Source organism: Dendroctonus ponderosae, unplaced genomic scaffold (assembly GCF_020466585.1).
Source record: "Dendroctonus ponderosae isolate FM_Combo_2020 unplaced genomic scaffold, Dpon_F_20191213v2 Dpon_F_20191213_5, whole genome shotgun sequence".
In the NCBI taxonomy this organism is placed as follows: domain Eukaryota; kingdom Metazoa; phylum Arthropoda; class Insecta; order Coleoptera; family Curculionidae; genus Dendroctonus; species Dendroctonus ponderosae.
In genome coordinates, this window is record NW_026018715.1 from 8,043,914 (window position 1) to 8,067,780 (window position 23,867).

The following is a 23,867-nucleotide window of genomic DNA, read 5'->3' on the forward strand; positions in this document are numbered from 1 at the left end:
CACAATTTATTAACATACTCTTTTTTAGGTTCATTTAGGTTCTTTTGATAACGATAGCAGAAAATACCTATCGAAACGTCAAGGTAATTTTTCAAATTAATTTCTCTACTAATTGGAATTTTTGAGGCGAAATACCCAAAAAGAAGTTTGTAAAAAATGAATTGACTATATTAATTCGGGGAAACGTCGAAAAACTGTAATTATACACCATCTGCAGGAATTCCTGTTAAAATTACTCAACGTTTCTCATACCGAATAGTTGTAACGTGCTATTTTTAATAAACGAATCTTATTGAGCACATTTATCAATATGCTCTTGATTAATATCCGCTTTTTGCCAACGAGAATTGATGATTTCGCTCGTTAGGCTTCGTTTATGTAAAACAGAAACAATTGTGTCTAAAAATACTGGCTGCCACACGTATGGTTAATGGATGATCAGGGATTTTGCGGATTTTTCATATGAGGCAAACGCTAAGATCCAGTAGGTGCCACTTGAGCGACTTGCGACCGGCCTTTGACAATGTTAAAAATGTGAAACGCTTTTTGTGACTGGGTACACTTACTCTCAATATGGTGACCTTTAGCTAATAAAAACGGCAATGTGTACGGCTTTATTTCGCCTTTTAAGTAGCGAACCATTGAAACAATTAAAAGTGTGTGGTCACTGTGGACGCGATTGCGTAGGCAGGCAAACAACACGTAATATCGACCATCTGTTAATAAATGGTTTTCTGCAAAATTCTGGGTCATCGATTTAATAACTGAAATCTCCCAGAAATGGATGATTCTGTCTAATTAGCCTTAACCGCTAGTTGAGCAGCAAGTGCTCCCTTGTGATTGGAGCAAAAACATCATGATGTTAAAGCACATGTTGAAATCAAATATTAATCAAATTTAGTATGTTTATTGAAAGCCTAAACAAATTTAGTACTGGATTAAGAATGACCATTAGTAGAACACTGCACCCTGGAAGTTAACACTCCTACACCAAATGGTATAACATGGTAATAAGTTGAAGATGCTGCGTCGTTGGTTTTTATTTTATTAGTCTGGGGTGGCTTAACAAGACGTGGTGCATGGTCAAATTTGTGTGCAGTGGGAGTAACAGAACAGAGAAAAAGTAAACAGCAAGCAACTAGACGAAGGCGATTTTTCCAACAATCTGGATGAATTCAAGTGTCTAGATTACAGTCCTTTAGAAAACCACGACTCACTAAACCACATCCAAAGAAATGAATAAGTAGTGATTGGGCGGCGCATATTAGAAAATGGTATGTATGTCCGACGCTAGCTAAGAAATACCTTTGGCGCCGTACGTCGTGCCTAGCAGGCCCGGTGTATAGTTAAATCTGGAGTTGGCATCGATAGAGTACATTTGCCCTGAAACATAAAGTAAAAACACAGTTTGGATGGGGTTCATCATCAGGAGGGCCACACTACTAAAGCCTGGAAACGGTGGATCAAAACAAAGCGTCAAAAAAATTGCCTGCAAACAAATCAAATCGCAGTCGAGTCAGAGGATTTTTACCTTGCCAGTAGTAGCTTCCGGGGGCTCCCACAAACAGTCGGTCTCCTATCTGGAATGGATACAAAAAACAAATTAGTGATGAATTTTACAGATGGCGGTTTGCTAACTAGGAAGGAATAAACTTGAAGCCCATTGATGTAAAATGTCGTGCTGTTAATAGAGTTTTAAACAGCAGAAGACTAAGTTTTTGAAAAATTGACCTTAATTCATGTCGATTATTTAAATTATGGACCGATTATGCAGACAATTAGAACGTTTAACAAATCGCAAGCAGACGCTTTGCTTTGGGTTGAGTTTGAGGTGGAATGTTCGAGTTTTCATCCCAGATTTAAGCAACTATGTGGAGTTTGAGAGCGATTATTCAAATATATAGTGGATACATATTCTGGAGTTGAAGCGGAAATGTGAAGCCAAGAAGATGAACTTGAAGTCTCAACTTAGATCTCAAAACCTTTCGGGTTTCAACTGGTAGTGTCATTTCAAGCGTACATGAACAACATTTATCAACTCTCTGTTTTTCTTTTGCAAATTTTAACTTAAGTTTAAGCTGAAAGTGCAAGGTTGCAGTCGAAATACGTACCGAAATTTTAGGCTGAAGTAGACAATTTTAGCTCAGAAAATCAACATTTTCGTATTTTTTTTGTTTTTGACACATAAATCGAGTGTAAATTGTGTTTTTCGATTTAAAGCACATAATGACGACGAAACAGTGAAATCATGAATTTGAATGTCAACATTTCTAACAAAGAAACATGCATTAAGAAAGTTTTAAAGTGAAGATTTCAAATTCAAAATGTTCACATTTTTCCCATAATTTTGATATTATAGAAATTTCTATGACGAAAGTTGCACACCTAAGTAGCAAATAGTTAAACTGCAGTCCCATGCAGCGATTTTCGATGATCCGACAATGCGACGTTAGATATTGAATTATTATAATTGTTGCTTGCTATTTCATCGTAGGCTTTCTGGATGTAAAATAAACCCGCTCAACGCTTTACTTTAAATCAGATATAAAATCGAATATATTACTAAATCATATTAATCACATAACAAATATTCCTGTACTTTTTTCTGTTTTCGGAAAAATTTATTTTTTTTACTGTTTCCCGAAGAATTTAAAATAATTTTCAATTTTCTCATAAGATAAAAATATTTAAATAGCCTGCCATTTTTAAACTAATACAAGCATTCATGAGACAACACTCTCTTCATGAGACAACTCTAGAGATGCTGAAAGTTTCGAACAGGGAGCGCAAAATGCTGAATTTTGCCAGCAGTTAAATATGGGGCGCAAAATTAGTAAAAATTCGTTCGTTAGCAAATCCTTTTACCCCACTGTGTATTTTCCACTCTAAAATTTTTCACCTTCCAACCTAAGGCAAGTGAGAAATTGAAATTTTCTTCATCGTTAGAAGATTCTTAATTCTAAACATCCAGAAAGTTTTTTTAGATTTAGCCAAAATTCTGTTTTTTTTGCCAGCCTGGCAAATATGAGTTACAAAATCAGTAAATCTCCGCCTATAACTAATGTATATACTCCACTGCGCTTTCTCTTTTAAAAATTCGCATTTTGCATACTAAAGCAAGTAGCAATTTGCATTTTTCACCATCTTTAGAAGACACTTTAAACTGTAAAGAACCTGAAAGCTTCATAAATATAGCCCTAGAATCTGATTTTTTTCAGCTCGGTAAATATGGGTTGCAAAATTGGAAAATTAGACCATCACGTTGTTTTTTGTTAATTCGCATTTTGCAATCTAAAGCTAGTAGCATATCGGAATTCTCGCCATCTTTAAAATACACTTGACTTTAAATATTCTGAAAGTTTCTTTAAAATAGTCAAAACTCCTGATTTTGGCCAGCTGGGATGCAGAATTAACAGGTCGTCTCATATCAAATTTTTCTAATCCACTGCGTCCTCGCCTTTAAAAATTCTCACCTTCCGAACAACAGCAAACAGGATTTTGAAATTTTCAGGACCTTAAGGCGATCCACCACTCTAAAGACCCTGCAAGTTTCATCAAAGTCTACCAAAATCCCGATTTTTTTCTGCTTAGCAAATATCGCTCTCAAAATTAATGGTTAATCGTTCTAAACGGTTTTCAAATTTTTCAAAACTTCAAAAAAGAACCCCGGTGGTATCGTCAGGCCATCGGAAATCGGATACATGTGACTTCAGCTTGAACATAACAAATTCAGGAAAAGTAAATTTTTTTGTTGGGATTACGCTCGTAATGTTAAAATTTCAGTTTAAAAATTCAGTTTAAAATTTCAAACGTTTATCGCGTTCGGCTTGAAGAAATAAAGATTTAAGCAACATATGGGGGTTTATATTATAAAGTTTTCCGATAAAATCAAAGTTTTAAGTACAATTTGAACAGTTTCAACCAAATTTTGAGTAATTTTTTAAAATTCCACTAGTTTTTAGTTTAATTTTTAGAAGAAGCAATTTCGAAATCAAACTAGTATTAAACAAAATGAAAGTGGTGATAGTCACCTTTAAGTCGGAAACTTGTAAATTAACTGGAAATTGTAGTTCGCGACATTCCAAAAGTTCAGGACTTCTTAAGATTTAACTTCGATGCAAAGTGCAAACGAAATTCCGAGTGGAAATTTTGAGTTTTAACATCGCAATTTTCCGTTTAAAGTAGGGATTTTCTGCTCAATTGTTAACATTTCGTGATTGTAGTTCAATTCTTCCATTTCAACTTGCAATCGTTCAAAATGTAAAACCTCAATCCTCAATTTTCTTGCTTGCTCTAGCAGAACAGTTGTAGAAATGCGCATTTTTTTAACCAGCTTTTGAGTGTTTCGAGTCCATTTATTTTTTTATTTCAATTCGCGCTTTTCATAAATAAGACGTTCCGACAACATATTACACAAGAAGAGGTCCTTGAGAGGTTTAGAGTTCAATTGAGATGTTGCCTGTTAAAGGTGCCCTAATTTGGACTTTAGCTTAAATATTTCGAAACTGAAAGCGAAATATTGAGTTTTCATTTGTAACTTGAACCACAATGAAAAAAAATTGAGCTTCTGTTTCAAATTTCTAATTCGACTGGGCAATTTCCCTTAGTTCTTAAAATGCATGAGATTGTTGATTGTTGGAAAAAACATTTCAAAATACTTCGGACCCAAAATTTCAAACTGGATATTGATACTTTCAAGTTTCATCTTAACGTTGTGGGTTTATGGCAGACATTTACACGTTTGGCCTACATTTTAGACTTGTTTGAGTAGAAGTGTTTCGGGTTTCAAGTAAGACCATCCAGTTCAAGAACGATGTTTTCATAATTAACTCGATATTTTAGAAAAGAAAATGTTAATTTTCAGGTCCCAATTTCGACGTATTCTTTTCAAACTCGACAAACCATGATGTTTAAAGATCCAAATGATTCATTTTTTGTGTACGATTTTGTAGGACCAGCGAACGCAGCGAGCGAAGCAAGAATGTTCAGACGAAATTTAAGAGAGTTGATTTTAAAGCCAATATATCGGAGATCAAAGTCGAAAATTTAAATTTAGAGCTGATAGCTTTGGGTTAAAATTTTGCGATTTTGACTTGCCTCAGGCAAATTAAATGGAACTTAATAAGAATATTCGAAGGCAAAGAAAAACCTTTTTTGTACTGCATTTTCTTATGAAGTTGTGAGGTGCAAAGTCGATCTGAAAGTTTCCAACTTGAAAAATCGAAATTCTGCTGCCTGACTGTACTCAACAGAGTAACAATTTCGTGTTTGTGTAAACATTTCGAAATCAAACTCGAATTTTCTCATTGACCGTAAAAAAGTCTGGAGTGATTTTTCGGAATTTGAACTCCATCTTTTCCCGAACCTTTGTTGCAAACTTCCTACGCTATAGATGGAGGGGAATAAAGGAAAAATCCCGAAATTTTTTCCAAAGATGAATTAGAAATGCAAATATTGATGATCATTTTCAAAAGTTCATTGTGAGAAGTCTATAATTTCCAAGTAATTGCCAAGCAAAAAAAATGTGGCTTATCTACACCTTCCTAAGAAAACGGTAGAAGCTTTAGGGTTTGAAAAATCATGAGAGCAATAATCTGTGGGTGGATGGAAGTCAATGGGAACGCAAACCACCAATTCCTCTGGCAACTCAAAACCTACAACAATGGCACCGACATTCTTGCAACAATAGGAATTTATGCAAATCGCGTCGGATCTGACCATGCCCTTTTATTGCAGTGACGCCAGTTATAGCTACAGGCACGAATAAGGTCTAGAAAAAGCACACACCCAGTATATTCCGGGTATGCACTAATCCTAATGAGTAAAAGCTGTAAATCGACGAGCCCATAAGTTGCACATTTTGATGGATGGTCGTTTTGTCGGCGCATGTTAACAGCTGGTTAACAGGCCGATGGACCGCCCGCTGGCTCCTTCTGCCCATTAGTGCCCTGTTATTTGGAGAACCGCGAGCTTTTGCGTTTTTTTTCCTCTCATTCTCCAGCCGCCAACGATTAATTTGGTGTGACTTAACGTGGCGCTGGACAAATAGAACGACAGATCTGATTTGCGATGTTAAACCTGGTGTCCAAACAATCACTTGAAGCTCATTTGGTTTCTTTCATTCATCAAATCGCTTCCCAAGAGAAAAACGCGTTGTTGATCTTGGTTCTGCTGAAGACGGTTTGTGCCTCCCACGAAAAAAATCAGGTCTGATTGCAGGAGTTGAAAAAGACACGCTCACTTCCAAAATTCTTAAGTGAGCTGTAACAGTAATCGAATAGTGCCAGTCACGGACATGAGTTCCGATAAGGCCTTAAAGAGCGCCGGTTGTGTAACTTTGCCTAAGTGATGAATCAAAAAGGCCGAGCCTAATTACGGACGTATAAGGTGTTAGTTTTAATACCTGAACGGGCTGAATATCGCCTTGTCAAAATAATCATTAAGGTTGAAGCGTTTTTTCTTCTTGGCCTATTCGAACCAAGATGGATGATGATGATGTTTCGATATCAATACGCCTAATTTAGCAGATGGTTTAGTCGCTCTATTGACAATCTATCCATAACATCCACTATTGTCCTTTGAGGCAGCATTTGTAGGGCACACCCAGTATTTTTCCAATAGTTTACATGATTTCTCATGATTGACAAACGGATTCTGGACTTTTTGCCATTTGAAACGAAAGCCAATAGCTTTATGGGATCTCATGTTTTCCTTTCGACCAAATGGTCTTCGAAACCAGATACCTTTAACGTATTCGATGCGGAAGAGAGAATCCGCGCGCGGCTTGCAATAATTTAATAAATCGTATGATAGCATTCGGTCATAATTTCTTCACGGTATTTGAGTTTATTAGGAAGAAATTCATCTTTCCGCCGTGAAATACACGCATTCTCCATTAGAGAGCCGCAGAATTCTAGATTGAAACTGTCAGAGCCGTTTTGCGTCGGCTTTTTCTCTTATAAAATTATTAGTTATGGCATTGCTAACAGGCAGGGTCTGGAGGAATGCTGGTGCATTCTAGATGGACTTTGATATAAACGAAAAAGTTATCTCATATTTAAGCCATTAAAGCTGCTAACAGTTAAAGTAACAGGTTGCTATCAAAACAGTGCCTAAACTATACAAAAGCCAACTATTTTTCGCTTAAAAATCGATCCTGAAGTCCTGATTTTTGCCTGCTCGGTAAAAATTGGTGTGCAAAATTAGTAAATAGCCCGCTCGTAACAAATGTATTTACTCCACTGTTGTTTCGCACTTTTCAATAGAAGACACTTGACTGTATTGATCCCGAAAGTTTCTTAAAAATGGCCATGGCTTCAAATATTTTTCAGCTTGGTAAATATTGGTTTCAAAATTACTCTCCGGTTTGTAACAAACTATTTTATTCCACTGCTCTTTCCCTTTTGAAAAATCGCACTTCTGAGACTAAAGCAACTCGGAACTKTAAATTCTCACCATCTTTTAGATACACTTGACTCTAAAGATCCCGAAAGTTTCGTAAAAATCGCCCCAGTTCCTGATTTTTCCTAGCTTAGTAAATATGGGTTGCTAATTGCGTAAATCTCTGACCCATAACAAACGTTTCTATTGCACTGTTCAAACTAAAGCAAATGGCATTTTGTAGTTTTCACCAATTTTAGGAGACTCTTGACTCTAAAGATCCTCAAAGTTTCATCAAAATCGCCAAAGCTGCAGAATTTTTCCAGCTTGGTGCATATGGGTTTTAAAATTAGTAAGTATCCGGTTCGTAMCAAATGTTTTTATTCACTGCGCTTTCCCTTTTCGAAAAATCGCACATTYCAAACTAAAACTAGTAGCAATTTGAAAKTTTCACCATTTTTAGAAGACACTTGACTCTACAGATTTCCAAAGTTTACTAAAAATTGCCCAGGYTCCAAATTTTTGYCAGCTTGGTACATATGGGTTTTAAAATTAGTAAGTATCCGGTTCGTACCAAATGTTTTTATTCACTGCGCTTTCCCTTTTCAAAAAATCGCACATTCCAAACTATTGTAGTTAGTACTAAAGTTAGTAGCAATTTTAAATTTTYACAATTTTTAGAAGACACTTGACTCTAYAGATTTCAAAAGTTTACTAAAAATCGCCAAGGCTCCAAATTTTTSCCAGCTTGGTAAATRTGGGTTTCAAAATTAGTCTCCGGTTTGTAACAAATTATTTTATTCCACTTCGCTTTCCCYTTTAAAAAATCGTACTTCTCAAACTAAAGCAACTYGGAATTTTAAATTCTCGCCATCTTTAAGAGWCMCTTWACTCTAAAGACTCCGAAAGTTTCGTCCAAGCTCCTGATYTTTTTACARCTTTGTAAATGTGAGTTGCAAAGTGAGTAAATCTCCTCATGTAGCAACTYCATTGCGCTTTATTTTTTTTTAATTTAAAWTTTTCAAACTAAAGCTAGTAGCAATTTGGAATGTTCACCATCGTTAGACGACATCCTGACTYTAAAGATCCTGCAAGTTTTATAAAAATCGCCCAAAMTCCTAATTTTTGCCAACTTGGTAAATAAGGGTTGCAAATTGSTAAATATCCGGCCGATAACAAATGTTTTTACTCMATTGCGCTCTCTCCTTTAAAAATACCCAACTTTCTAACCAACCCAAGTAGCAGTTTGCAATTTTCAGCATCGTTAGAAGACACTTCACTCTATAGAATGTGCTAGTTTCCTTAAAGTAGTCGCGAATCGTGATTTATACAGCTTAGTAAATATCGGTCTCAAAATTATTACGACTAAATTCGTTATAAAATAAACAGTTTTCAAATAGAATCGCTGTTGAATCGTCGGTCTCGGCATCCATGAGTCTTTATTCAGATTTAACGTTACAAACTCAGGAAAAGTACATTTTTTAGTTAAAAGTTTGCTCGAACTGTTGAACTTTTCATCTAATATTCGAAAACTTTGTAGGTCAAAGACATCTTGAATTTGGAGTGAAAAAATGAAGATTTAAACCACATTTGGAGTTTGAATTAGAAATGTTAATGAGAATGTAATATTCATCAATATATATTTTCATCAAACTTAAAGTCGGATTTTTGAGTGTTAATTTGATTTTTGGAAAAAACATTTGAGTTTTTCAAAATCAATTTCGGATTTAAAATAAATATTTTGAATTTGAAGTGGCAGTGTCCAGTCAAAAATCGATTTTTCTATAAAAAAAATGCAGATAATACTCTTGCTCAATGAAATTAGACTTAAGCTAATGGGTTCAAGTCATCAACTCAGATTTGATGCAAACCGGGTCCAATTTACACAAGACATGAGGAAACAAAGCCTACAAAAGTTCTTCAACCTTAGGGTTAGTTTAGACTAAAGTTACAATATTGAACAGCGTTCAATGAAATAAACAAAATACTATTCTTAAACCTTAAAAAGTTGGCCTAAGCTGGTTTCTCCCTAAAAGAAAGACAGCAGCAAAGAGCAAAAATGAGCTTTTACCTTAAAAATCTCCAACCGAATCTTGTATTTATTTCAGGACACTCTGTATGGTTAAGTTAATAGTTATAACGTAAAAGGTGAGTCATACTTACGTGAATAACGGGTGCTTAATGAACCGATGTTCCTTACGAAAATACATCGCGTTAAATACATATTGAAATATTTGAAATTTATCAATATTTCATATTCATGGGCTCTCTTCAAAGCGAATAAATCTTTCGCCTTTTACTAAATATTTATCTGCAGAGGATCAAAATAAATGAATCTTTGAATAATTTTTCTTTGAAGAAAATCTAGATAACTTAACTAAAAACTATTTTTTGCGCCTGAACTCATTCATGTTCTACTCATGCGCGCATATCGTCTAGGGCGGCTTAATTAGTTATTGATGATGTTACTGATGCATTTGCTCATAACAGTGGGCTTATTAACAAATCCAATTAGCAAACAGTAAAAAACCATGCTCCAATACATGAAACGTTTAAACTTGTCTTCTGATCTTCACGTTACCTTGTAGCAGGTACGTACACATTTTCTCTCGATACACCCAAGCGCAGAAAATGTTCATATAAAGAATTTGAAATTCAATGGCCAGTACCTTCCAGTCCACGGTATCTTATCGCGATAGATCTAGAGAAACATTACAGTTCGTCGGTGTTTAGCTTTTAAATGGCAAAGATACAAGAACTAGTTAGGCAATAGCGATTTGTCATTTCCATCGTAATGCTTTCCTGGCTTTCATTCTTTGAGAAATGGTATCGTACCGGTGATGTAGCTAGCTGCGGTACCGTAATCGATTGGTACCTCATTGAACATCGCTACTACTGACTTCTAGTAGGTAAATCCCAGATTTTCCCGGTTAACTAACAGCTTATATGCGATCGATTAAGGCCACTTAAAGTGCTGTTCTTCTTCTTGAAAAGGTCGACATGTTTACGATTCGTGTACCCGGCTGGATCGCTGTCATTGCATCAAAGTGGTGCATTACAAAGAATAAGAAACAAATAATATACCATGCGTGGAAGAATGTGTAATACATTTATGCATGTGGTACCATCCCAAAAATGGAAGCGGTCGCCGTCGCACATTCCCATCAAGATTTGTAAAGTATTTTGTAAAAATGTGTCACCGCTTTTCATGCGGATTTTATGCCGAACGATACAATAAAAGAGACGCGCAATTTTTTATTGAGCCGTGAAATGCCTGAAGAATGATGTCTGATGTTTTGGGATCAGGGGGAGGTCAGCAAATTTTTGCGAATTTTAGCCTGCCAGACACGGAGCTTGAAGAAGATGTTCATGAATCTATGAGAAAACATGTCTTTTAAGTTCAAGGTGTTTTCAAATTTCTTTCGGAACTCTATAGATATGTAAAAAAAACGTTGGTGTCAACTAAGCTCAGAAGTCTGCAAAAAAGTGGATTCTAAGTTGGCGATGGCATCAATTTGGTACCTGATCAGGATGTTCTATTAATTTTTCGTAAATAACTGCTGCTTCTGCAGATAAATCAGCAAAAGTTGCAGGAGCAGCCAGTCATCTAACAGTGAGCAAAGATTTATTGATGATGGTTTCAAGACTAAGCTCTCATAAATTATTGTATGAATGCCTGTGGACGTTGGAAGTGCTAATTTCCTAAAAAAGCCTTTCCCGTAATTGACTATGGTTCAAAATTAATATTAAAAGCTTTTTAAAAGTTCCAATTTGAAGGATTTAAATAACTAAAAGCAGAAGTTGAACTGGGAGCAATGCAGATCTGGCAAAAGAGGTAATAAACATACAGCATTACGAGTATGCATCTTGGACTAAAGCGGAAATGTTTAACTGAAGCTCAGCGAAAAAGTTAAGAAGTGAAGCATTATCAAGTGATAGTTTGCGGAAATTTTTGCAACTCTTCTATTAAAAGTTGCGTCTCCAACTATCCATTGATTAAGTAGTGCAAGCAAGGATATTTTAATCCTTAAGTGCATGCAAACCTTCTAGTATTGATCCAAATAATAGGTCCCTAGTTGCACTTGAACCTTCAACTGTTAAGTCTGCAAAAACTATCTGTTGCCTTTGTTTTTTGGGTGCTCTTCAAGTGAATTTGAGTCCCCACAAGAAGCAGCGGTTATTTTCAATCACGGTCTCTTATTTTTCTACTTACGGAATTGATGGCAGCACTAAAACCAGCTTGGCAAGATCCTTGTCGATGGTACCCCCAATTGCCTGAAAAAACGCCACAATTAATATCCTACATGTTTAGCACTGGTGAGACTGATTCCAAATGCTTAAAATATGGGAGTCAACTTTTTTTGTGAAAAATTTGATGAAAGATTCGTTTGAAAGCTTCCACATCTTGTCCATTCTTGGGGCCGGACAGGAAAGGGCCGAAGAAAGTGCCACAGGGTTCCCGGTTTATGAGATGCGGATGTGCGATGCATCTGGTATGCAGATGTAAGTCGCACGTGCACGCACTAAATTTCGTAAAATCGTCGTTAAACGGTGCTAAATGAAAGGCTCAACTCGAATCGTAAATATTCGACGAGTACTTAAAGTGTTTTTATGCAAGGTTACAGTGTATGCTGTCGAGAAACTTGTTGATCGTCAAAGTAAACGAAATAAAGCCTCGAGTATATTTGAGCCAAAGTTCCATAGCCGGACTTGTCTGAAAGCAACTCCCTATCCAAGTCAAGCTAATTAACGACTTCCCTTTGCTGAAAAAACATATCCCGAAAAGTAAACAGGCTTTATCCCTTTTGATCTCGAACTGTTTACGTTTGGAAAGTTATTTCGGGATCCGCAGGATTTCTGTAACTCCTTTTTCATTGACTCGCAGTCCATCTGCCTCAGATACTGAACAGACCCCGGCCGATGAAACATAAATTGCTTCACTTAAGCCTCCGAAGGGGTGGTTGGGTACTTATCTTAAAATAAAAACCCACTTATAGCGCTTAACGAGCCTGCAACGAATGCCATGAGAAGCTTTTAGGCTGTTCAAAGTGTCCTCTATCGGCTCGTTATTGTTCAATTGTCTGCTACTTTTTCTCGAGAACGCTTTGAGTGAAATAGGGGCTAAGTATGCTAATGCGAAAACCTGTCTGGCTATGGGGATTCGTTAACTTACTGGTTCTGCAAGGCGAATATTCCTCAAACGTTTCGAACGAAGAGTCGGCAACAAAGCAAGTTCCCACAGGATCTCTTCGGTTCATTTCCTTGCTGTACCAAACGTATCGGGGGGCACAAGCCTGCAAAAAAACACATATTTATTTTTATGTTCAAGTGTTTTTGCAAAAAATTTCATTATTTTAGTGAGAATATACGTTAGGGTATTTGTTGGGCGCTTGATGAATCACATTTTTAAGCAAATAATTGAGAGCGGACTATGAGATTTTTTATCAGGAGGGCTTTAACTTTTGACTAAAATTGCATGAATTTTGATAGTATTTGTGTTTGAAATTTTATAAATATCCTACAAAAATCGCTTAATGATGAACTCATGTCACGAAAATTACACTTGATCCGTTGAGTTGCCCAATGAGTATCTGATTCCCATTTATCTTTCTACTTTAGTTTTTTCAAAAGTTGATTGGTTCTCTAGACCTTTTTAAAACTTCTTGCGTAGCTTGAAATGTATAGAATTTACACACACTTCCACCATATAACCGATCTACCGTCTTCTTCTACATCTTTCGCGCTATTACAAGGAAAAATTACTCTTGACAAACTGTGCACAGTATCATTGCGTCTATTTAGTTCGACCCAATCTCTCTGGTATTTCATATGCAGTTTCTGTAACTTACTTTTACTGAAAATTTATTCTTGTGTTCGCTCTTTATCTATAAAACGTCTGTCCAGAGTAAAAAAAATTATCTACCGCTCTAGTCCTGTAGTTTGTTTCTGGAGCCTATATTTTCATAGTTTTAACTGCATTACTCTGAAGCATTCTTAACTGAAGTATTTAAAACTTTTCAGCAGTTACTTCATCTTGTTTGTGACTTTTTCAAAATTTACTCTTGTTGTCCTACCCATCATTATCATGAGTTTATAGCTATATGTGTTCATATTCATGTTTCAAGCTCTTAAAACCTCTTTCCCTGCCGCTTTAGGTTAGTTATGTTATGTTTAAGCTCTGTTTCGTTACTAGGAATCAACAATAAACGGCTCCACATACGCTCAGATATATCGATCATTTCCACATTTCTCCCTTCTACTTGTATTTGTCTAACTTTTGACTTCGTGTCTTTTACTCTATCATCTATTATTATTAATACGTACCCAGGAAATCACTCATATATTGAACCTTCCTTACCACGTCCTCAGTTTGTTCTTTGGGCTGTTAAACCTCATTTTCCGTTTTGTAAATGTTTTCTATGTTCTCTTTTACCTTCTCTGTGAGTCGCAACATTTTTCAAATTAAATTTATCCGGACAATGTCAAAGGCGATTTGAACAGTTCATTTTTGTTATTTTAATTTCTTGACACCAATTTGCAATCCTTCCAATTGGTTCGCATTATTTTTCTCAGTTATCTTTTTATAGTTGTATATCTTGTTGTAATGGCTACATCTTGTTCTATCTTTCCTTTCTAATATGGTGAGTTTTGCCAACTTTCCACGCTTGAAGTACCTACTTTTTTGCTTTCCATATTTTCATGTTCAGTTCGGTTAGCATTTTTATACCAAAGTTACTCAAGTTCTGTAGCATCTGCTGAGTTCTCTGTTTTCAGTCATTTGAACCGCTTCTCTAACTTCCACCATATTCATTCTCTTCGTTGTTATTTCTTATGTTTGCCCAATTTCTTTGGGCTCTCCTTAGCAGCATTCTTCAACTTTGCCAGCGTTCTCCACAAGAGGTAGTTCCTCGAAGTACTCACCCAATCTCTCTATAAGCTCAATTTATTGCTTGATTATGGCCCACGTGATTACTATTTATCCGTTTTATATTGTTTATATTCTTGTATAAAAAAGCTTCTAGTGCCAAAAACCTGGACTGTGCACTGTGTTCAGCCTAGTGCAAGCTTTCGAGCCAACCACCTCTGAAGATGCAAGCCACTCTTGTGTGTGTGTGATTCAAGCTGTTTAGGTCGGTTTTGCTTCCTGTTTTTCCTCTTTTGTTGCCATCCATTTTTGTTTCTTGCACTTTCAGAAACGCCTTTTGTAGAGAGAAGGAACATGAAAGTTAGGGACCAATAACTTTTTTCTTCGCTTTTTTTTTTTAATTTTATTTGCTTCATTGAAAATGTCGTACAAAATATTATTCTCTCTAACTCTGATGTGGAGTATGCAACTAGTCAGTTTTTCGATTATTTTGGTTGTAGTGAAAAATACTTTTTTCTGAAATGATTGCAAAGGAAACTAAAATTACAAATTTCAGGAACTAATTAAACAATTAGTTCGGAATGAAAATTCATTAATTTAGAAAATCCGAAAAAATTGCCAACTTTAAGCGATGGTTGCCAAACGTTAACTCTTTTGCTGCTTCCAGTTGTGTTTATTACCCTTCTTTCAACATTCTTTTAAATTATGCCATATCTTCGATTCGAGTTGTGTTCACAATATCTTTGACTACTTTTCTTTCCCAGTAGAATTTTTAGAGCTGCAACATCTGCATTACTTTGTGAGATCTCTCCTTATATCTATACTTCTTCAACTTCACTTGCGATTGAATATTTATATTTTTAATAGTTTTTTTTTCTTCGGTTCTATTGCTGCAATTAACAGCTCATATTTAAACTAACTCCGGAATTATTCTAGCAATGTAGACATACTGTATCCAATCCATTGCCATATTTCCATTTCTCTCCATATGTATTCTTTAAAGCTCAGTTACTTCCTTGCTCGTTTCCTCTTTTTAATTTTATGTTATTTTCGCATACATTTGTTCATTAACATTTTTTGCCTCAACAAGAATAGCTGCAAGTGCAATTAAGAAAAATAAGCAACCAAACCTCAGAATTGAGACAAATCAAGTTGAAGGTAAACAAAACAACAATACATAATATTAACCTTCACTTACACACACTGTGAAGATATCAAGAGAAAGTCAAACCTACTAAGATTTCTAGCTAACTAATTCAAATTTATAGGAATTATTCGGTAAATTAAACACAAATATTGAATTTATGAAGAAATTGCGAAGAGAAACAGAGTACAATTGATGACGAATTGAAACACAACAATTTGGTTGTTTGTAAATCCTCCATTTAAGCATTCTTCCATTCTAAATTATCGTGTTTTGTGGTGGAAGTCCATTAATGCCCAAATCAATTGGAACATTACTTATATTTTTGCACGCAAAACTGATCACATCTTCTGTGTATCTTTAGATCCAGTGGTTTTAATCTTGTTCCTCTTTCTCGCTTTTTGGGTCCAAACTACTCGAATTTCCTCACTCATGTGGATATGGAATTTTCAAGTCTCTTTCCAATGAGGCCAGAACGAATTCCGTGGCTCTAATGGGTCTTCAGAAACGTCGAAAAATGCAGTGTCATGTTTAATTCAATTTTCCAGCTCAAAAAAAACTTCTAATTAACTCAAACATCTTACTTTTAATTTTTTATTTACTTTTACTCTTCCTCACCTCTCTTACTTTTCCACTTTCTCAAAAGGCCATTTATATGTCTCTCGAACGATGTAAAAATGAGCGTTCTTGTGGATTTTGCTTCCGAGAAATGAGCAAAAACGGGAGGCAAAACATCAAATTTTGGCGTAATCTTACACCTAAGTGTTTGATATTCAAATTTCGCATTCTAACCTTGACTTGAAAACTTGACTCCGCCCCTGATTGAATTATAGATGAGTGATCTGCTGATGGTCCCTGTCCTTATAAGCATTTATTTTAACGTTATTTTTGGATGCCAACGATTAGGTGTTCCAGTTTAGAGCCATTTGGAATCTGTTTCTTTGTCAGATTGCTCCAGTTTGGCTCTTTCGGTTGTGAAGCGCCAGCAATGAATTTCATTCCAAAAAAGGATATTTATATAAAACTTATACTTTGGAGGAGAGCAAGGAAAGACGAAATAACGCATTTCACTCAGCAGATGATTGTCCGATTAGGGGCAGTTTTTATTTTATTTGAATTGTTGAAATAATCTAGACAGAAAGCGTTTCGGTCTGAATGAGCAATCCGGTCTTTGAAGTAAAAATCCTTGCTGCGAGTTTCGCAAGCGACGGCATTGGGGGACTTAACGAGAGGCAGGTTATTTCTGGTAGACGGTCGTTCCAGAAATAGTCTCCACGACATCCGAAACCGAAGCTCTGGCTTGGGCGACTTTTCCCGTATGGAAAGTTGCATTTCACGTTTTAACACCTCCGACAACGGTTTTCTCACCGTTTCGATCACTTCTTCACAAAGTGGTATCATCGTCGGCCATCTTGGTTGCACATGTTGATCCGTGACGACCCGGCCGAGCCGTTTATCGGTTTTCGAGCCGAAAAATGCGCCGCAGCCACGCCAATTCTTTGTTTTCTCAGCTCGAAATCATGCGTTTCTTTGTAAATACGTATTTTTATCTGCACGGTATTATCCATGAGACCTAACGGGGCTTCTCAAAGATAAGACATTGATGCGATATGAGAACTGTTTATAGAATCCATTCAAAAACGCGGGTCAAAACAAGAACAATCAGTTCAACCAGCCAGTTCTTCAAATTATTATCTGTGGTGGAATTGTGTCCATTCAGATATAGAAATTTAGTTTAATTGTTCGAAATTTACTTCTACTTTCAGAGCATTTCTTCTATGAAAAGTTAGAGCAATGTAATGATTTTTTGGATTTGAAATTGACTCTTTTTCGACAAAAATCTTCATACATTCAGGCAATATGAATTAGTAGTAAATCCTTCATTGATTCTTCGGCATATTTCGGGTTTATATTATTTTCGTTTTATACGTTGCGCCACAAAATTTATCTCATAGCTTAAAAATTGTGAATGTTTTCTCAATCTTTTTATGAAATCATAAAACAACAAAAAAAATAAGTTTTGAACATGGTGTTTAAATACTGTCATGTTTTCTTGGTCAAAGTTGAAATCTTTCTGAGGTCATTCATTATAAGGTAATCGAGACCCTCTTGTCTTATGTTTATCCTGAGCCATTCGAGAGATTCATTTTTACGACCGATCACATTTCGCGCGTGAAATTTATTTCTAAAGAAAACTATGTTTATTTTGCCACTTTTTGTCCCCTGTCAATTAAGTTGTTAAGGTTTTTGTTTTCATAAGGACAAAGTATTCTTGTTTTAACACCTAAGAATACTGTTTTGTTTCTGTATGGAGCTAAGTACATACGTAACACAATATACGAAGCCTTAAAGCACCTGATTAAAGAGCCAAAATACTCAGAAGACATGAGGCTAAAACACCGTTTTCTTTTTCCTGTCTGAGCTACCCGATATTGCTCGCACACGCATTCAAACTTTGATCGAGAAAAAATGACATTATTCAAACACTGTACAATACGTTTATTGCATTTTTTCTTTTTTTATCATTTCAATTTTGTCCAACAATATGATTCGATAAACAAATGTTCAAATCGAATTACCAATTGAGAAAATATTTACATGTTGAAAAATGTTTGTGTATCACTTTCGTTAATAATTATCAGTTTTAATTCAAAACCTAGTAACTTCTTCTTGTCGTCTATTGATATTGACATAGATTTTCGATTAAAATCCGGAATCAATTGGCTTACGAAGTCCGTTATCAGAATTCGCTTTTTTAAGGAAACTAATTGATATTTATGGCTTCCGTTCCAATTAGAAAAATTACATTTCTTATTGTGATAACCAGTGAAACAAGAAGCTCATTGATTCCTAATCGCTAACAACATATTTAATCATTCTATTTTCCGTATATTGTTTCAATAAGTATGATGACTTCTGCTTGAAATAGACGCGACCTATTTAAGGTGGAAGCTGTGAAAAAGGAAAATAAACCATAACAGTAAAACGAAGGATTTTCAGTATTTCAGTGTGGGCTTTGTACTCTTCAGCTTCTTCAGCTCTCGAAGACATCAAACCGCGCATTATACATTTTCTATATATAACTAAAGGCCAATTATAGGAATTATCCAATTTATCCGCGGAGGGTCATTTTTCAATTAGAAAGCTCTCCTCTTAATGCCCGCAATTACAAAATAAGGACCTTGACTAGGAATGTTGCTGTTAGATTATTTACATGTACTTGGCAAGCAAGTTTCCTACGTAAATTGCATATGGAATTATGGTTGGGGCCATACCGGGTGACCCCAACAAATCTCAATAAACCAAGGCACTCCAAATATTGAAAATGTTTTTTAAGTAGGCGATTCTAAACTGTTTCCTTAATTTCCCTTCCGTTCGCAACAAAATGTCTCAATTCAGAGTCGTTATGGGGAAAATGAGTCCACATTTATTTAAAATTTAAAATTCAACATTGCATTTTTTGACAGAACGAGAAAAAATGGAAATTTTCTGATTTGTTGGGTTTGGTGATAGAACAAAGTACAAGAAGAGTTTATTGAGCGTATTGGATTTTGCCAGCCGTAAATCGTTCACATTTTAAACATTTAATTTGATTGCTGTTCTGCTTCTTGGAATAAATAGGTCCTTTTCAGAACTACAGAAATTTCTAATCCAGATAGTTACAATCTGTTCAAAAATTTTTCGGTTCTGTTGAGTTTAAGCATAGCACATATTAGCTGAATCAGACATAGAATTCAATGCGGAAGTAAAAATTTAAACAAAAAGTAAGAGCTTCCATTTTCCAACTGATTTTCGGATGAGCCCGTATTGGATAAAAAAATATATTTGGCGCATAACAATTGCGAGCTTTTTTCCATAGGTTCCTAAAGCCTTCTTTATCTGGTTACTGATTAGTTATTGAATAAGAAACCCATTCAAAATAGTAGAGTTTGCTTCCAGTTGGTTTTATTTAAAGCAATAAAATATTGGTAACCGTTTGATTGTTATCGCTATAGTTGAGACACTGTGTATCGGCAAATCGAAACAGAACAAATGACAACCCATTAAAATGTAATTTGGCTGCTCCCGATTAGCATGCAACTGTGAGCGGAAGCTAAACAGACCGATAACATTAATCATGCTAAAGAGACGGGAGTTTCATTGCAACAATCGGAAATCATCCTTAGCGATTGACGCACTGAAATCCTATAAGTGCGTGTTTTGCGTTCCTTGCGCCGCCCCGGTATCTTCCGACATGTTGAGCCCGTGGAATGTCTTGTCGGCTTCACTTAAGATGCCCGTAATTCTCCAAAGATCAAGGTGTCGTGAAAATTCCAGCGCAAAGTGCTTTTCGAGTTATTTGCTGAAGAAACTGTTCCTCCACTTACCACTATAGGTCCTCCCAATGCGCCCGACGTGCTTAGAGTGGCTCCGAACCATTGGTCGCTCTTTTGGTCCATTTGCTTTCCGGCCATATACTGATTTCCTGAAAAAGAAAATCAAAGTTAACCGAAAATTTGACAAAGAATTTTCGTCCTTAGTAGCGAATATATCAATCAATTTTATGGCAGAGGATGTTGATATTTAATGACCTAAATTCGAGCTTCCAACCGAAGAGAAGCGCCGTTAAGGGAAGTCGTCGAAATATGAATTATGACATATATTCTAATGGAAGTGCGCTGATTGAGCTGAAGTGAAACGAACCGTTTTTCAAGCCAACTACACTAACAGAATAGAAGCAAAGCGCAAATATAAAAAAAACTAATCACCATATTCGTGAAATTTTAAGGCGGAAGATTGAAGCTTACTTTATTTTTTGAAAGTCTTGCTTTCGGCGGATTTGCGCTACGATCTGTAAAAAAATATTCTCGCCAAAGAGTTCTAAAACGTTCGCTTCGGTTCGCTTCTGCAACGTTAGCGCACCTACATTAAAATCGTTGCAGCAGCATTAGAGCCGCGTCCAGACGAAGATATGAGAATCTTTTCTCGTCGATCATCCAAAAATCCATTTCAACTGCCCGTAGATTGTCCTTAGGTCTTGTGTGTTATTTGTGACACTTCTGAGCTTCTATGTTTTCTGCCATACATTCATGTTGAGCCATTCAGTGCCCTCACAACTTGTTTGTCGCGTTTATAGCTTCACCAGTTCGGCCTATGTTTTTATTCCTAGATATACGCGTTCATCACTCTTTTTTATTTTTTGATCTTCTATATCCAGGTCATCTGCTGTTTATATTTACCTCTAGTCGACATTTTTTATAGTCTTCTGTAAGCTTTCTAGACCTATACTCTGAAGAATCTGTATAGTCACCTTGAATCCGTTAGATATTTTTGCCTATTTTTGTTCTAGATGTTGTGTTGCTATATAAATCTTTCATGTCGTCGATTAGTGTAACGTTTATAGAGATTTCTTATTTTTTTCTAAGGTCAACAAGGAGTAGATCTATTTCTTGAGATCGCATCATTAATTTTTCAATTAATTGTGTTGGACAGAAGTACTATCTATTGTTGATTGCCCTGCTCTTGAGCCGTTTTGATCTTCCGATTCAAAAGGGCGATATTTTTCGCATATACGTTCTTTTATAGCTCGTCCGGGACTTAGTTAATCTATGGTCCGGGACGAGTCGTCCCTATAGCCTGGTAAGTGTTACAGTTACGTTATCTAGCCTTCTTTATAACTTTGCGGTAGCGATTTTCCCTCTAAATATCTGCTGAAAGCTTTCCAAAATTCAATTGCTCAATTTTTTATTAGTTCTGTATATTTTCCTTCTAGAACTGCGACGCGACCATTTTTAATAATGATATGAGTTTAATAGCTTCTAAGTCAATTATTACTGGCTCCCCTTAAATCAGTACTTCGTGCTGGTGGAAGTATTGTATTCAGATCTTTTTCCACAAGTTATTCTTGATAGTGTTTTTCCAATTTTTCAGGGTCTATGGAGTTTAGATTATTGTTCATTTTTGTTGGATCTCATGTTTCTTATAAACGTCCGGATTCTCTTCCACCAATAGATGTATCCAGCTCCTAGCAATTCTCTTCCCAGTCTTGATTTTATGCTTGTATTACTGCAGATTTAATCTTAGAACTGTAGATTATTACTGTAGTGGTTGGTTCTTTCGTATTCAATCATATGTGGTATAACTTTTGCTTTTGCGCTTTCATTTCATGTAGCTCCCCAATAATGCCTCTTTCTATGTCTACTTCCTCTTATACCTAATGTTTTTTTCGCTGCTTGGTGTATTTCTTTCGAGTCCTCAAAAATCTCTTATCTACTGGGCTTTTGTTTCAGTATTAAGAAATCTTAAAATTAAGAAATATTAAAAAATGAGTTTTGATTTCTGGTAGTTTTTTCTTTAATGTCTAAAATATTCATTCATAATTTGAAGCAATTGATTTTTAGAATTATCTAGTTTACTGCTTCCAATTGGATACATGCTTTCTGTATTTTTCCAGTATAAGTATTGAGACTTTCATTTTTGCATGTTTGGTCTTACTAACTCTAGTCTAGTGTATAGGTGTATAATTTTTTTTAGATTCAGTGTCCTTTTTTCTTTACCTCAGAGGTACCGGTTCTATTCTATGTTTTTCTATCTCTCGAACAATATTTTCCATTTTATGTCTAATCCTCTGAATGTTCCGTTACACATCTAGACGCTTTATAAGCGAAATTTTAGAACCAATTTTTAGGCCACCAAACCAAGCACCTGTCTTTCGTTTTGAAGACTTTAAAAGAGTTCACTCTGTTGAACCATTGCGAGATTTACTAATTCTTCTAGTTACAAGAATTATATTATTCAATCGAAAAAGTCACAAATTGGCCAAGCCCTTAACAGCTCTTACGTATCTTTTAAAAAGCTTCTCATAATGAAGAAATAATGCAAACGTATTTCTCATTTATATCAACCCCGTCCTCCAAGTTGAGTCTTGAATACCACATTTTTCTCCCACGTTTTACTTCAGCAGGACGAAACCAAACTTGAAGCATTCAAAAGAATTAATTACAAACCCTATAGGTTCAGGGCATTGGAAATTTTCTCTTCCACCGCAAATTCCGTTCGAATTTGCATGATAATAGCATGTGTCTTGAGGTTCAGCTCACCAGAATATCTTCATAACAGCCATTATCTCTTGCGCGGAACAATATGATCGGAAAATAATTCCGGTAATGAGATCGGGGTATTATTGTGAATGTTGTTTGCGTTGCGGTTAAAAGTGATAAAGGAGAGTTTTAGTAATGCCTAGTCAAAGAGCATCGGAAACCTTTGACCACCTTTGGCTCTTTTACTGCCAGAGAAGCACGAATATCTTGATGGCAATAAGCAACTTATTCTCACATTCAATGGCTGGTTTCATGCAAGTGATACGGTCGTGTATGGGGAGCAGAAGTACAAGAATATAGTTGACAATCGCAAAATAAAGCCCATTTAGACTCATTGTATGCAGATATGCACAGCACGCTTACTCTATATATAGAAGGGCATATTTTATGGTCGGGGATTAAATTTGTAGTCAACGGCAAAAATGGTTCTTATTGGGCAGCTACTGCTCGCATACTAAACAGTTGGATGGAACGATCGTGTCTTTTTACCAGATTATAGGCCTGATAACCTTTTCGTGCTCTGCGCTCTTCGGCCAACATAATAATGTTTTCTTACTGCGAAACAAAAAACATTAATTCCTCGTCAAACATCTACTTAAAGATGTATGGAAATATGATGAGAAAAAACGTTCCACTCCAGTAAAGGAAACATGGAATATTTATTAGGTTGGCCAATCCGACACGATGATGGTCCGGTAAAAGGATTAAGAACGAAACAAAAAAACGACCGCAACGAATGTGGAAACGTTTATTTGCTTTCACCATATGTTTACTGTGTTGTGTTGGCCATGTGATTTATCAGATTTTTGTGTCGGTATTTTCGTTTTTCCTTTTGCAAACCGCACGCTCATGTTTGCGAATTGGAAGCATTCGTCTCTGACCAGTTGCAGATTTATACCGCGAAATGTTGCCACAAAGGAAGTTAATCAAACATTGAAACCCTGATGGTAATTCGCGAATGAATGAGGGAAGCATTGCACTCTTTCTTTTTCTTTTTGCAACTCACTATTTTGCAACCCACTACTATTTAAGTAAAATCAGTAACAAATCCCTACTGTTTTTTGCAAAAGAAAGCAAAAAATGATTTCTTGGCTCACCCCTAATGTAATATTTACTTCAGTTTCGATTCTTCGAAAGCACATTAATTATTACAAATCAATATTTGATTCGCAAACGTTAGATGGACTTTCAGCTCCACGTAGACATTAACGACTTATCTTGGACCCAGTGGTTTGGGTTAGTTGCAGCCTGTTCAGAGGATTTTTTTATGCTGAAATTGTTAGATTGTGTAAGAAAGTTTCCCACTCCGGTAAAAACATTCTGGTAAACGAATTTGTCATAAATCCTCTAAATAGTAATTGATAGTTTACGGATTATCTCTTACCTAACAATTCCAACA

The 23,867-nt window shown here is 35.9% G+C and overlaps 1 protein-coding gene and 1 non-coding gene across 2 annotated transcripts in view; one reads left to right on the forward strand and one right to left on the reverse strand.

The window, feature by feature from the left end:
* Positions 1 to 891: 891 nt before the first annotated feature.
* LOC125504546 (integrin alpha-PS2-like) overlaps positions 892 to 23,867 on the reverse strand; it is a 43,558-nt gene continuing 20,582 nt past the window's right edge. The window contains exons 3-7 of the mRNA XM_048666739.1: positions 19,757 to 19,854; positions 12,554 to 12,674; positions 11,594 to 11,655; positions 1,532 to 1,580; positions 892 to 1,383 (exon numbers count right to left, since the gene is read on the reverse strand). Coding sequence (XP_048522696.1) covers positions 1,295 to 1,383; positions 1,532 to 1,580; positions 11,594 to 11,655; positions 12,554 to 12,674; positions 19,757 to 19,854 — 419 coding nt within the window. The 3' untranslated portion in view covers positions 892 to 1,294. The remainder of the gene's footprint in view (positions 1,384 to 1,531; positions 1,581 to 11,593; positions 11,656 to 12,553; positions 12,675 to 19,756; positions 19,855 to 23,867) is intronic.
* LOC125504673 lies at positions 9,636 to 9,756 on the forward strand. The gene has a single exon (XR_007281650.1). It is a non-coding gene; the product is annotated as a U5 spliceosomal RNA (small nuclear RNA).